General features: G+C 43.8%; 2 protein-coding genes across 4 annotated transcripts in view; one reads left to right on the forward strand and one right to left on the reverse strand.

The window, feature by feature from the left end:
- The window catches only part of spock2 (SPARC (osteonectin), cwcv and kazal like domains proteoglycan 2), a 29,965-nt gene extending 20,060 nt beyond the window's left edge, over nt 1-9,905 (forward strand). For 2 of the 3 annotated variants that reach the window (XM_019864048.1, XM_019864045.1), the window contains 8 exons: nt 2,279-2,393; nt 2,529-2,634; nt 3,892-4,003; nt 4,075-4,209; nt 4,833-5,051; nt 5,661-5,723; nt 7,303-7,434; nt 9,056-9,905. In XM_019864048.1, coding sequence (XP_019719607.1) covers nt 2,279-2,393; nt 2,529-2,634; nt 3,892-4,003; nt 4,075-4,209; nt 4,833-5,051; nt 5,661-5,723; nt 7,303-7,434; nt 9,056-9,201 — 1,028 coding nt within the window. In that variant the 3' untranslated portion in view covers nt 9,202-9,905. The remainder of the gene's footprint in view (nt 1-2,278; nt 2,394-2,528; nt 2,635-3,891; nt 4,004-4,074; nt 4,210-4,832; nt 5,052-5,660; nt 5,724-7,302; nt 7,435-9,055) is intronic. The other variant, XM_019864046.1, reaches the window with a different exon arrangement.
- A 928-nt stretch (nt 9,906-10,833) lies between these two features.
- Nucleotides 10,834-14,202, reverse strand: tysnd1 (trypsin like peroxisomal matrix peptidase 1). Its single transcript, XM_019864044.1, has 4 exons — nt 12,880-14,202; nt 12,548-12,678; nt 11,815-12,000; nt 10,834-11,398 (listed from the first exon to the last, which is right to left on the reverse strand). The coding sequence occupies exons 1-4, from the start codon at nt 13,920-13,922 to the stop codon at nt 11,196-11,198; spliced, it is 1,563 nt and encodes a 520-aa protein (XP_019719603.1). The 5' UTR covers nt 13,923-14,202; the 3' UTR covers nt 10,834-11,195.
- Between the last annotated feature and the right edge of the window lie 515 nt (nt 14,203-14,717).

Consider the following 14,717-nt stretch of genomic DNA (forward strand, 5'->3'; position numbering starts at 1 on the left):
TAGTCTATTTTTTGTTGACTGTAATAGTCTTGCTTCAGGTGTCGCTAATGTTTGGTGGGCCAGTGAGGGTATGTCCTCCACAGATTTGGCAAAATGTGTATACTGTATATATCGTGTGCCTACAGGTACGTTTGGATCAAAACCTTTGTCCTCAATTTAAAAATTATTTCGGTGGTTAATTTCACAACAGACAGATTTAAATGTTTCATGTTTCACGCATTGTTATTATTATTATTATTATTGTGTGTGTGTGTGTGTGTGTGTGTGTGTGTGTGTGTGTGTGTGTGTGTGTGTGTGTGTGTGTGTGTGTGTGTGTGTAATGTTGGGAAGGAATACAGCCCAAATTCACCATCTGGAGAAATTTGAATATTACATAAGAAACAATCACATTTATTTTTGATATGGGCATTTGGTGATCACATCATAACCTGTCCACTGTAGTAACCGCTGTCCCAAAAGGTTAACCACTATAATAAATGAATGTTTAAATTGTTTAAACCAGCACTGTATGTCTGCCCACTCCTTTTCACATTTTTAAGTCGCATCGTTATACACCGAGACACATATCTGTAGATGGGAAGATCACAGACGACGGGAGGATGCTGCAGATGACATTTAAGAATGTCAGGTAGAATAAGGGCAGTTACCTAGGTAACCAAGAACTTTCATCGGAATAAGTGACTGAGCGTGTGTGACAATTGCGTTCACATCCTTTCAAGTGCAGGCAATTCGGCTTTACCTCCTCATTAAGAGTGATCATGCTCAAGTGTGCACTGATGATAAGAAGGTCCATGATGGGGACGCGGCCCAAGCTCGAATTTCTTATCCTCAATCCGCATGGATAAACCTCATTTGAATCTGCATTGAATTGTACCAAAGCACCCAATTATTAAGGGAGGTTTTCTGCCTATTCGCGCGTTAGTTTAATAGCATAGCAGAGACGTGGAGGATAGGTGGGATGGCACGGGACTCATCGATGAGCGCGTCATCATGAAATGAAGACATAAGATGGAAGACGGCCACGCTGACATGATTACACAGCGAGCGAGCGAGAGTTCTCACAAACAAACCAGATTGAGCCACAAATCACAGTCAACCCAGAAATGAGTCCCAGGACCGCCGAGAGCCTGTTGCTATGGAAACATCATCATCGGCCGCCGCTGCTTTAATCTGCGGAAGCCTGTTAAGTTAACACGAGGCTCAGGCAGATATACCTTATGCTGCTTGTGTGCACCCGACACAGCAGTTGGCAACAGAAGACACAGATTTATTTACTAATGTTTTCATTTTGGCGGCACGGTGTCGGCGAGTTAGCACGTCCGCCTCACAGTGCAGAGGGGCAGGGTTCGATTACAGCGCCACGCCTTCCTGTGTGGACCTTGCATGTTCTCCCCGTGCCTGCGTGGGATTTCTCCGGGTACTCCGGTTGCCTCCCACATTCCAAAAACGTGCATGGCAGGTTCATGGAACACTCTAAATTGTCCTTTGGTGACAAATTATTTGAAATACGAGCCATCACTAGGCAGACTGGGTTTTTTTTTTTTTTTTGGCGCTTGCCATGATGGCAGTGAAGTTCACATCATGCAGCAATTTGGCAGACAGTAGAAGTGTTTTCAAGCTCTTTACTGCTATTTGTAATAGATGCTTACTGGAAAACCGTACATGTAACAAAGAGCTACATGTTGTGTATTTAAAATAACCACATACCTTTGCCAAAGGAAAGTCAGCTAGCTTAATGCTAACACACAATGCACCACCGTACATCGGCTAACAAATAGCATCGACGTTGCGGTGTTATCACCTTTAGGCAATGGATACTGTATTTGCTCAACGGTGCAGCAAAATGTAGATACAATGTGAATATAACAATATTCACAGGCTTAAATTCTTTATCATCTGCAAAAAATGATGCAGCTTACTGAGTACTTGCATGTCCATGGCCATCTTCTCAGGTATAACGTACAAACCCAATTCCAGTGACGTTGGGACGTTATGTTAAACCTAAATAAAAACGGAATACAATGATTGATGGTACATGTTTTTGCTCTGTTGCTGTTCAATATAAACACCTCCTCTGCCCTTCGATAGGCCTTGCTTTATGGAGTGGGGCACAGTCATGCTCGAGCGGAAACCCTCTCCTCCCCAAACCCTCATCAACCCGTGATTAATATGTACAGTACATCCTAGCACCTTTGTCCATGGAGTGATATATTTGTCGCATAAAGGACAATGAGAGCGAAGCAGAAACACCAAAAACAACATCTTATTGTTTTCATAGACGTGGACACCACCAAGGACCCCTGTCAAAAGGTTAAGTGCAGCAGGCACAAGGTTTGTATCGCCCAGGGCTACCAGAGAGCTGTGTGCATCAACCGTAAGAAGCTTGAGCACAGGTGAGTATGTGTGTTTGTGTGTTGTGTGCAACATCATGAGTATTTGAAGAAAATATACAGTCTGAAGTCCAAAAGAGGCTACACAGTAACAGCAAAGTTGAAAGTGAGTTGTGCATGTTGCTTTTTGTCTCGCAGACTCAAGCAGCCTGCTCTCAGGTCTTCTGATGGCAATTGTCAACCATGTCCCATCTCCTCTACCGGGCCTGTGTGTGGATCTGACGGACACAACTACGCCTCAAGGGTACCCTGACACGTGACACACTCCACCACCACCACACACACACACGCACGCACGCAAAAAAAACGCACACGCACACACACACACACACACACACACACACACACACACACACACACACACACACACACACGATAGTGACATTGATTGGTGATTTCCAGGTCAGTCATGATGTAGTGAATTCTAAATACTGCTGTTTCTTTTGGATTCATCCAAATAAGATCCTATGTAATCATTTTAATGAATTTTATACACAATGAATTGGCATTGGAACTATCAAAAAAAATAGTGTGGCCATGTTATTTTCACTGGACTCTTCATTAGGTATGTTTGCACATTCCAATATAAGAGCTCTTAAAAAAATAAAGAAATAAAGAAATATCTGCATTTAAAAAGGTTTACAGGTAATAAATAATGAGACAATAGGTTTTTGGGGTGGTGAAGTTTGGAATGGTTTTTCTAATATTTTGCCCATCATGCAGATCAATAAAGTAACCAAAACAGAACAAATAATGCATCATTCATCATTTCTATGTATCACTTTTACACGGCAGCCACCAAAATTTGGAGGAAATAAACATATTAACAGCAGAACATAATTTCACCAAAATGACAATGTATTTTTCCCCGATATCTGTCCTGTGTAAGCCAAAAAGTCCAGTTTTGGCTTTATAAGTTTTGTTTCTGTTTAAAAAAAAAAAAAGAATCACTATTACGGCATGGTGCAGAAGGAACCAATCAGCCACGAAGGTATAACTAAGCAGCTTCATTTCCACGTGTTGTGGTATTTGGTAGCTCAACCAAGATGGCATTTTTATTTCCTGAAAAGTACTGACGTTGCGAGAATTCTGCCTGACAGCAACGAGTCATAACGGCCCTCGGAGGGAACCATAACTACAATATGGCCCGCACCAAAAATGAGATTGACACCCCCGTTGTAGTCCCTAAATGTCTAAAAGACACTGGCGGCCTACATTGTCCTCATGGCACTGTGGGGACATTGTCAAGGTAGGGGGACTAACAATATAGAACTAGAAGAACCAATATGGGCTTGAGGGGGGTGTTTTTTTTATTGATTTATACTTTGTCTTTTACATCGCCACTGCTGACCTTGTGCAAGTCTCGCACAGGAACGAAGGCATACAGTGGCTCTCCTCATGAATATTTGATCCGTGTCCCTGCAATAACTCATTTGACTTCACCTTCACGTGTCCTTATTGCAACTGCGCGCGCGTGTTAATGTGCGTGTTTGTGTCGCAGTGCAAGCTGGAGCAGCAGGCGTGTCTCACGGGGAAAGAGCTGACCCCTAAGTGCTCGGGTCTCTGTCCGTGTTCGACGCCCGCTCCCGCCGCCAAGCAGGAGGGTAAACGCGGTAAGATGCGCATGTGTGTTCAATGTAAACATGAGCGTGAAAAGTTGTTCCAAAGATGGATCTCCCCGCAGAGAGTTGCACCGGGCAGGATTTGGCTGATCTTGGTGAGCGTCTTCGGGACTGGTTTCAGCTCCTTCAGAATAATGCCAAGCAGAACAATAACAGCAAGCCCGGGATCAAAAACACCGCAGCCAACGCTGCATCAGGTTGGAGAAACTACTTCTACTACGACTAGTCCTGTTACTGTTGTTTTGGGTCTGGGCATGCATTGCTAAGACGCTATTAGAATTGTTTTTTTTTCCCTTTGTTATTATTTGTAGGCATGGTAACAATTTATCCACTTGACAGAACTTGAGTGAGCTAACTCCATTTGTTTTTCATTAAAACCTGTATTTGTCTCACAATGGAGAAATTCGCAATCGACAGCAGCAAAATTTGGAGGGAAGAAAGTAGAAAAAAAAAGTATTTGCATGCATGAATATATTTTTCTGGGTCTTTCGATGGGGTTTCTTTAGATTTTTTTTCATTGGGTCTACCCATGATAGACATGTCAATCAAGTTACGCCGGTTTTGGGGGCTGAATTTTCAAAAGAAAATTCCCGAAGGTGCAACCAAGCCAATATTTTTAGGTTACGCTCATGATTGCCACCAAATAGAAAAACAGAAAGATTGAAAGCCCTAAAAATCTTAACTTTTCAACAGTTTTTTAAAAATTTACAATTGGTCTGGCTGCCACACACACACACACACACGCACACGCACACGCACACGCACACGCACACACACACACACACACACTCACAGCAGGTTTACTTCTTCGTATGCTCAGTGTTGGACAGGAGCCTGGTGGCCAGCTGTAAGGACTCGGTAGGTTGGATGTTCTCCAAGCTGGACACCAACGGCGACCTGTACCTGGATCAGGCCGAGCTGGCCGCCATCAACCTGGACAAGTACGAGATCTGCATCCGTCCCTTCTTTAACTCATGTGACTCCTACAAGGACGGCAAGGTGTCCACGGCCGAGTGGTGCCTGTGCTTCTGGAGAGAGAGTGAGTGGAACGTGTTCATCCGTCACCGCAAAACTGCCATGCTTTCTAACATCAAGGCCGCCCTCGGGACAGAAAGAGAGAAATGAGGGTCGCCTCCTGAGTATGTAGTTTCCTCGTGTCTGTCGCCATTTATCTCCTCCCGATATCTCTTCCTACTGTTCCCCGGAGGGTTGAAATGGCTACCGCCAGGCAAGGAGAACATTGCTGCTGCTGCTTGTTGACAGCCTCGTTCTCCCTCAGCTCTCCGATATACACAATGAGCCGAGCAAATTCTAGGTCCCAAACTTCCCGGCATTTGAGAGAAAAATGTGACAGAACATGCAAAGGAAGATTACTGGTCATATTGCTGCAAGGCTGATTAAAAACAAAAACAAAAACAAACAACAACAACAAAAAAACTGTGGGAGCAAAAGCGCCATTTGGAGCGAGTGCCAAAAAATGCCTTCAACCCATTGATGTACTGAAAACCATATTGTGCCAGCTCACAGCTCACAGCAGGTTTACTGAATTCACTAGTCCACATGGGGGCAAATTTGATTTATGCTCCTCACATGCATGAAATCAAAGTCAAATTTTTCATGCAAATTTCCCGATGTTTACCCCCTTCAGAGCCACCCTGCCTGGCCGAGCTGGAGAGGATCCAAGTCTTAGATGGCGGCAAAAGAAAGTTTGGTATGTATAGTCTCGTAAGAATTTGTGCATCCTTTTTGGTGCCGTCTTAATTGAATGAGGATTTGAATCCCGAACAGGAGGCGGGGATTTGATCATGATCGGGTTTATGGATTCGAATTTGATACAGACAGACGACAAGGAAAAATGGGCCAAAGTGTGTGTGTGTGTAAATATGTGTCTAAGTGGGTAAATGAGTGTGTGCATATTTGGACTCGTGCGCACTGCAGATTTTGGCTGGCTGACTGGGCTCTGAGTCAGGACTGTGCAAGGACACCGAGGGCACAGCGCCAGGCTGACTTTCAGATGCGCCTTTGAAATACTGCAGGGATGCTTTTATTTTGCGCCATCTGATTTGTATCCCACGCATATTGATTAACATTATTATGTTCCAAAACGTAATTTATATCATCGTTCATTGGTCACGCAGATTCAGCATAATCACTGTGCTAAAATACCCCCTATAAAAAAATGGCAGCAATAAATATACGTTGATGTGAACTTGTGAACTGGTGTGAGAAATTCCAAGTCCAAGTGCGAGTGGCTTTGCCTGTCAAGCTGAGGTATGTTCAAGCTTAAGTGCTGCATCAATTTTTGAAAAATTGGCCGTTAGCTGTTGGAAACAAACGCCAAATCGAAAATTACCCATTCGAGCTAGAACATGTCATTGCATATTGTCCTCAGAGAGGAATGCTTGGATGGCACATCCCATCTCTCTATGTCTGCCGTATCTACGTAGGGAGTGCACATAACAGTAGCTATGGGAATATTTGGCCGGCTAATGCCTCATGGTTGGCTGGCTATGGCTAACGGAATCCTTGCAACAGGAACATTTGGCTGGCTAACACCTCACTGTTGGCGGGCTAATGCCGTGCTAGCAACAAACGTAATGGAGTTTGCAAACTTGGACACCAGACCTGAGAGACGAACTAGCTTGGCGCTAGCTTGGATGAGGCCAGTAGCAATGCAAATTGATTTAAAATAGGACCAAAAAGAACAAACATCTTTTGTTCTGCCATTGGCCAGGGTACGGCGCGGGATCCAGGAGGTTAATGTAAGTTATTTTAAACTAAAAAGGCTAACCTTTCCGTGTGTCGATACGCTGCGTCACCGCACCAGTGTAGGGCCTGGCTACACGATAATATGATTGAACGAGCTAAGTGAATATGGCTTGTGGAGCTTGGGCTGTCTAACATTGTAACTTTCAAGCTTTCATAAGTTACACTTTCTCCATCTGGTGAAAATCCATGGTCCAAATACTTTTTGTCGAGGATATTGAGCTGGACTTGTGCGTGTTAAATTTTCAAGGCAGGCACACACACACGCACATCATCCAAATATGCTCCACCATGCTGATTTTACATATTCATCACCACCATATTCTGTAAACAAAATTGATATTCATAGGTTATGGAACTGGTTGCAACATATGCTGCATGCCTTATACTGGGAGTCAAGTGCAGTGAAGCCTGATGCGAGCCTATTCTCTGCTCACCCGTGCGTGTGTGTGTGTGTGTGTGTGTGTGTGTGTGTGTGTGTGTGTGTGTGTGTGTGTGTGTGTGTGTGTGTGAACATTTGCCAGGTCGCTTCATCCCAAACTGTGATGAAGACGGCTTCTACAGGAAGCTGCAGTGTGACAGGGGAGAATGCTGGTGCGTGGACCAGTACGGCGGCGAAGTAGCTGGCTCAAGGATTCGTGGAAAACCAGATTGCGGTGAGTTCCTCCCCTATACTGGGAGTCAAGTGCAGTGAAGCCTGATGCGAGCCTATTCTCTGCTCACCCGTGCGTGTGTGTGTGTGTGTGTGTGTGTGTGTGTGTGTGTGTGTGTGTGTGTGTGAACATTTGCCAGGTCGCTTCATCCCAAACTGTGATGAAGACGGCTTCTACAGGAAGCTGCAGTGTGACAGGGGAGAATGCTGGTGCGTGGACCAGTACGGCGGCGAAGTAGCTGGCTCAAGGATTCGTGGAAAACCAGATTGCGGTGAGTTCCTCCCCCCGCGAAAAATCCACTCATTTGAGCCCCCCCACCCACCCCATTGCCTTCGCATCCCTTTGGATTAACCCCCTCCCTGCAGTCCAGCCAACACAAGGTATCTTTTATGTCAAGTGACTTTCCCCTCGCTGCAAAGAGCACATTCATGCATCGGGCGGTCATTTGCATTCCAAAGCATGTTTTGTTACTGCGAGAAAAGTCTTTTCAAGATAAATGAGGGCTGCTCAGACAGAACCTTCTCCCGATAAGAACTGTTCCTGCGTCGGGGGCTTAGGAAATAACTCTCAAATCAGCACAAAGTCAAACTCCTATCCTTATTTCACCACTGTTTCTGCTTCCATTCCACTACTTCTCATTAGGAAAGTGTGCACTTGTTCAAAGTGAACTGAAGGACAATGCTGCAGATGTAATGCTAGAATATACATACACATTCACTCACTCACTGGAACAATCTAATAAGATCTCATACAAATGCAAGATAAAAAAAATAAAAATCTGTGTTTAAAGATAATAATGTTCACAAAATCTATCTTTTAAGAAATACAGTATATAATCTCAAATTGTTTTATTACGCATCTATTTCCTATCGTGCTTGAGAGGCAGGGTACCTTTTGAATTATTTTTTAAAAATCCTTTTTATGTACCACTAATCCCCGTTGTTGCGTGATTACCTTTTTAAGGCTAAACACAAATTTAATCTCCCCCCCCCAATGTTTGTTTTCGCATACAAACTAAGACCTAACAACATTTCGAACTTTTGTATATAGTCGCATCAACTGTATGTGCTGTACAGTATGACTTTGATTCACTTCTCCCAGAACACAAAAGAATATACAATGGAGGAATAATTACGTTACAAACAAGAAAAACATGGAGACAATACAGCCTATAGAACACACTAATTACCATTGTGACATGAACAAGGGCAGAATCTTTCAAACGGCTCTTGGGCCTGATGAGAATGTGTAGATGTGCCGAATGCATCAAATGCTGAATACTGTACGGTATAGTGGTACTACTAACTTAATCTTATTCACCGTTCATTGCCCATTTTACGCACGACTTTCAGCATCAAAATAAATAAATTCCTCACGGTTTTCTGTCATTTCAAGTTCTAAATCAATGGACATCATCCGTTTCTGAGACGTGTGCCGATGGTGATCGGATGTCGTGAAGTTCGCTGCCGCCATGTAGTGGCCATATAGTGTGTATCTGAAACTCACCCGGATGTTAAATATTGGCATGCAAATTAACCCCCCCCAACTAAAAAAAAAAGTCAAAGGACTTCTGTACAACAATGCTGATTTTTTTTTTTTTTTTTTTTAACCCCAATATACGTAGACGAAGAAGCCGCGTATTCGGGCGACTTTGGTAGCAGCGTGGGCTGGGAGGACGAGGAAGAGAAAGGCGGCGAGGAGACCGCCGAGGAGGCCGAGGAAGAAGAGAGCGAGGCGGGAGAGGCGGATGACGAGGGCTACATCTGGTAAAGGGTCGAGCGTTTGTCCTTGCAGCCTCTCTTTTTCCAACGCCATCTCCATGTTCCAAAAACACACAAACAACGGCGGAGACGCGCAGGGTGGATGTTGAAAGGGGAACATATCACTAGCAGTAATCGTGGGGTGTGCAGTCAAAAAGCTTGTCCCTCATATTTGTGAATCTTCGTTCTATTCTCTTGTACGTACGTTTGATTTCTAGCAGATTTTGAGCAGCTTTCCGGTAGTTTAAAATGGCCGACCATTTCTCGTTGCTTTCATTAGACTAGAAACATTTTGTCTTGTTTTTTTTTTGTTTTTTAAGTGGCAACTATAGAGAGGACATTGACTTTGACTTTACCGTCCTCATCTCATTGCGCTTCAGCTCCAATGTGACAGTAGTGCTGTCTCATTCCTAGTGCGTCACTCCGCAGCTTGTAAATAACGTCAAGTCACATTGTGTACCAGAAAAGAGGTCGCCGCCGAGGGCTCCTCTTTTCTTCGGCGACAAGTGTACATTGTATCGTCGTGTGGGTCGGTTGTTGTGTTTATTAAAAAAGGAAATGATAAGCATTCAATAAACGTGAGTGTGTGTGGCCCCAGCTGGCCACCGTACATTGGAGTCTTGGTCTGAATATCTTGTGTGGTTTACGTGTTCGCTTCCTGCTGCTAGTGGCAATGAGTGACAAAGTGAAAAGAAAAAAATATTTTCCAATTTCCTCCGATCATGACTTCTTTCTCATAATATTGCAACCTTGTGAGGTTTCTCATAATTTACGGCTTCATTTTCATAGGATGACTTTTTTCCCTCATATTGCAACACTTATAAAATGGTGATTTTTTTTTTTTTTTACAACTCAATGATTTAAATTATTCCAATATTATATAATAATATTCCAACAAATTTTCTTGTCAAGGTATGATTTATCCTGTTAAAATGAAAGCTTTTCTCACCATATCACATTTTAGTTATGGATCTGATTAAGACTTTTTACTTCTAATATTACAAAGTAATATTTTATCCAAGCAGTCGTAGTCTGAACTATTGAGATTGTTGTTTTTTTTTTTGGTATATGAATGAGTCCACGCACAACTGTCATCATTGTGTTTTCAACCATCTTTAAAAAAAAAAACCCAAATATTTTGGGGGTTCTTACAAGATAACAAAAGAGTCACCACTGGAGATGCAGAACATTGACGTGAAACTTGACGCTCATGTCAAATCCCTATTCAATGTGTCTGCTGACATTAAATCTTGAAGCCTGAGTTATCTGTGCCGCACGGATCCTTCGTAGGCGAGAACTTCGAAATGTGTTGTGCTGGGAGCGGGCGATCCCCTCTAGCAGATGTCTCAGTGTCTGTTACCCAACGGGACCAATCATTCTGTGCAACCTGTCAGCCAATTATTACTTGAGCGCTTTAATGTGCTGACATATTTCCAGCTCGGCGAAAAAGGAACGACAGAGAAAATCCAAACATATGAGTGAGCAAACAAGTTCCCCAACACTCATTTATCAGCTACGGTGACATGACTGTCAACTAAATTGAAAAAAATGTTGTTACCATGATAACAGAGCAAAATGTAACATATGCTGGTTCACGAGTAGCTTTTATTTTTCATCTCCTGATCTGTACAGGCAATGTTTGAAAGGAAATCCTTTTTTTTTTAAAGGTTAAAGGATTACAGCACACGTGCACTTATAACACTTGAGTTGAAATTATTCCGTTTTGTGAGGCACTGCTCACCCCGCCCATGTGTACTACGGGGCCAATGGGCATTCGTAATAATGACAACCAGGGGTGGCGCTAAGGGGTTGCCATGATTGAGCAACTTCTTGTTTTATAACATTGCAGTATGAGCATGAATTGAAAGGCAATTCCCCATAAATCTGAATTTTTTGCATCATTTGGAAGTGCTCAAAGTGTTCTCTGCTGATGAATGTAATTTATATTTAATAAATTGTGCCAAACAGGCTAGTTCCAGTGTTCGTATGACACAGGGACACAATTCACAATTTGCTTGGTGTACCTTGTAGCCTCCACACTCTTTTCACTTGTTCTTCTGCAACATCCAGCACGTCAAACATCCTCACGTCCCCAAGCCGACTTAAGTGAAGAAGAGGCCCGTCCAGCATGCTTACTGGGATGCAAAAGTTAAGGTGAGGGTAGGTCACTTTGGAGGCCAAGTCCCTCGTGTTGCTGGAAACGATGCCTGCAACGATAAGACGTGCTCAAACTGTATTCTCATTCATTGTTTTGTCACTTCATTTAAAAAAAAAAAAAAAAGTGCAAATTACATGTATTGTAATTTAGTGTATTTTTCAGTTACAGCGAGCATCAGTCATTCATGGATTTTCACCATTCGGGACAGAGTTCAGTCCCAATCTGTACTATCTACTCTCCTCTCCAAAATAGCACGAGCAACATGGTGCATTCAAGGAAGTTTCACAACGTTGAGAGCTAGGAAACACACAATGCAGTTTGACATATTAAATGTTTTGCTTCAATTCATGTTTTCAACAGCTGTAAAGGCTAAATTGAAATCCCAATTTCAATTTAGGTATCTTTACTTCTATTTAAGTAAAGAGTGTACTTTATGTCTCAGTTTTCTTAGAGCAGGCTTATTACCAAGAAGCTCTCCCGTGGATGCTCGTATGACAGCGCCCCCACTGGTCCCTGCCTGAACTGCACAGGTGGTCTGAAGCATGATGGTACGGTTGTGGTGACGGATGGCTTTGGAAAGGACACCGCAAGTCAACGACGGGCCACACCAGCGACCAAGCCCGCCGTAGCCCACCACCAACACAGATTCACCTGCAGGTGGAAATGGCAAAAAAATTGTTTTCATTTTACAGGGTTTCTCTTCCACCTGGGCACAAAATGCACCAAAACAAGAAATCGCCACGATATCAGAGTTCATTGTTTGTGTCCCCGCGCTATAGATATATATAACTTTTCACAGAGCATATCGCAGACTGGCATCATGCCACACCGCCCCACAAGGCACGTTCATATGAAGACATTACAATATGTATAGCACTTTCCATATATTTTATACTTGTGATTTTTGGGAGAGGTTGAAATAGGTTTGCAATGTGTTTAAAAAGTGTAAGTACAAATGTGTTTCAAGCTTGTCGAAGTATGTTTTGGTCTCTCTACATCACACATTCGTGGATGGGTCTGGAACAGATCCCCTGTAAAGATTAGGGTTTCACTGTATTGACAAATAAAAATACAATATGAGTTATGAGGCAAATGTTGATGTCAGTTTACCAGGTTCACATGAACAATAACTCCACGTTGCTGCAAAATTTGCTATGTGTGACACCCTCAACATTAAGCTAGTGATACACTAACAAACCTGTGTTGAACTCGTGAGCCATTTGAGGAATGACGACGTCAAAGATGGATTCTCTGGACCGCACCACAGCGACGTCGTAGGGCGATGATGCCTTAGTGGAGAACAGGACGTCGCCAAAAGTGTCGAGGACTCTGGGATGCATAAAAACATTCACCAGAAAAAAAATAATAAAATAGGACAAGTGCGGAAAAAAATATGGGAAGAAGTGAATTTGCAAATGACAAGTATACGGAGAACACGGTACTAATGAAAGTAATTACAGTCTAAACATTTTGATAAGTGTAAAATAGCAATGGTCTTTCACAGTACGGTTCCCCCTTTATACCGTGCACCTGGCTCTGTGGTGAAACTTGAGGGCGACTGTGGACTTCCCGTTGACGACGTGTCGGCAGGTTTGAATAAGTTCAGGGGTGACAAGGACCCCTGATCCCCAGTGCTGCCCGCTGTCCACCAAGCACACATTCGGATATGGACCTGCATTGGCCTTTCGGGTCGTAAAGACCTCTGCGGGGTGAAGCCAGACATCATGGAGCAGATCCTGAATGTCGCCACATTGAACAATATTCCGGAGGATTGAGTGGACAGAACAAACAAGCGTGAGTCCGATCCACTCGTTGGCCTTCCAGCCAAATGGTGACACTATCACTCCGACCAGGTACAGGGAGTCATTTTCCATCGTGAACAAGCCACCGCCTTCTGTGCCTGGCAAGCAGCGGGCATCTGTGAGGATGATGGCGTTGTCCTCGCCCGCCAAGTTGCTGATGATGCCCTTGCTCACAGTGCCATTGAAGAGGTCAGAGCAGAGGGAACCAAACGGCGAGCCGCAGGCGATGACCGGGGAGCCTTTCTGAAGACACGTGCTCCTTCGCCAGGAGACGGTACCTGGATGTGGCTTGTCTGCCTTGAGTATAGCGAACCAACTGAGGCAGTCAGCATCTCGAAAAAGGTCGTCATCATCATCGCCATGGAAACGCCACTGGTCAGCCTTATGGAAAAGTGTCTGGAAAGTCTTTTTGAACTCCACACAGTTGACCAGCATCAGCAACTCAGCTCCTTGCTCATCTCTCCTGTGTCTTGTGCTGGGTGGGCCAACTTCACTCACTCCACATGCATTGGCCTCCACGTGACTCCGGGAAGGAAAGCTGATGTCGATTTTAAGGTGGACGCGGAAGTTGTGACGTAACAGGAAGCGACGTTCGCTGGCATAAGAGGACTTTTTGTCTATAATGAAACGAAAAAACGGCAGTCCGGTGGATATCACCACTCCGGTGGTGGGATGGATGACAACAGCGCTAAAGCTTACGGGCGCGGGGGCAGAAAATGCTTCATTCAAGGTAACAACACAGCAGCACCTCTCCACGTCTTCTACCTCCATGGTGTTAGCCAAGCAGATGAACTTTGCTCATGTTGACGTTTAACGATGTTTAACCACTAGAAGACACGTTGAAATGTAACGTTTGAAAATCCTCACACAGAGGCGACGCAACCATCACACTAAAATGTTTAAACAGACTCGTCATGACCAATTTGAACCCGAAAGTTTAAAAAATAAGTGGTTCTGTTACTTCAGTACTGGTGAACTTCCTGGTCTCGTCTCATTGACTCGCGAGAAGTGACGGCACTGACTTGCTATTGTGATTGGCTAGAAAGGGTCAATGAGCATTGAGAAGGCGGGGTTTCCAGTGCGTTTTCTTCACTAAATTTGTCATTTGTTAAATAATCGTGACGTATACCTTTCTGTCGTATTTTAAATTGTATGTATTACCTATAATATAATACATTAATGCTAGATTCAAATGCAGTTTGGTGTGAAAATATAATTCACTGAATGGCTCGTGGGAAGGACGATGGTTACCCGTTATGGTGATTGGCTGGAACGAACCATTCATCCATCCTTCATAACTCGAAGTTTTTTCCTCCCAGGGCTAAAGGAGGGCTTGACCAATACATAGTGGGGCTGAGTAAATCATTTAAATAGATATTAGAATATAGAATAATAGCCTGGAGGGGCTTAACTGGGCCTCCATAGATTTCTGACGGGGGTATAGCCCACCCCCCTGCCCCGGTTAGGTGCCATCCTTTTTTGGAAGTGGGCCCCCACTACCACGGAAGAAAAATTGCCCATCCCAAAGCTAGAAAGAGCCAATGGAAATCAAAAAGGCAGATATTA

Source organism: Hippocampus comes, unplaced genomic scaffold, assembly GCF_001891065.2.
Source record: "Hippocampus comes isolate QL1 unplaced genomic scaffold, H_comes_QL1_v1.1 scaffold57, whole genome shotgun sequence".
Taxonomy (NCBI): domain Eukaryota; kingdom Metazoa; phylum Chordata; class Actinopteri; order Syngnathiformes; family Syngnathidae; genus Hippocampus; species Hippocampus comes.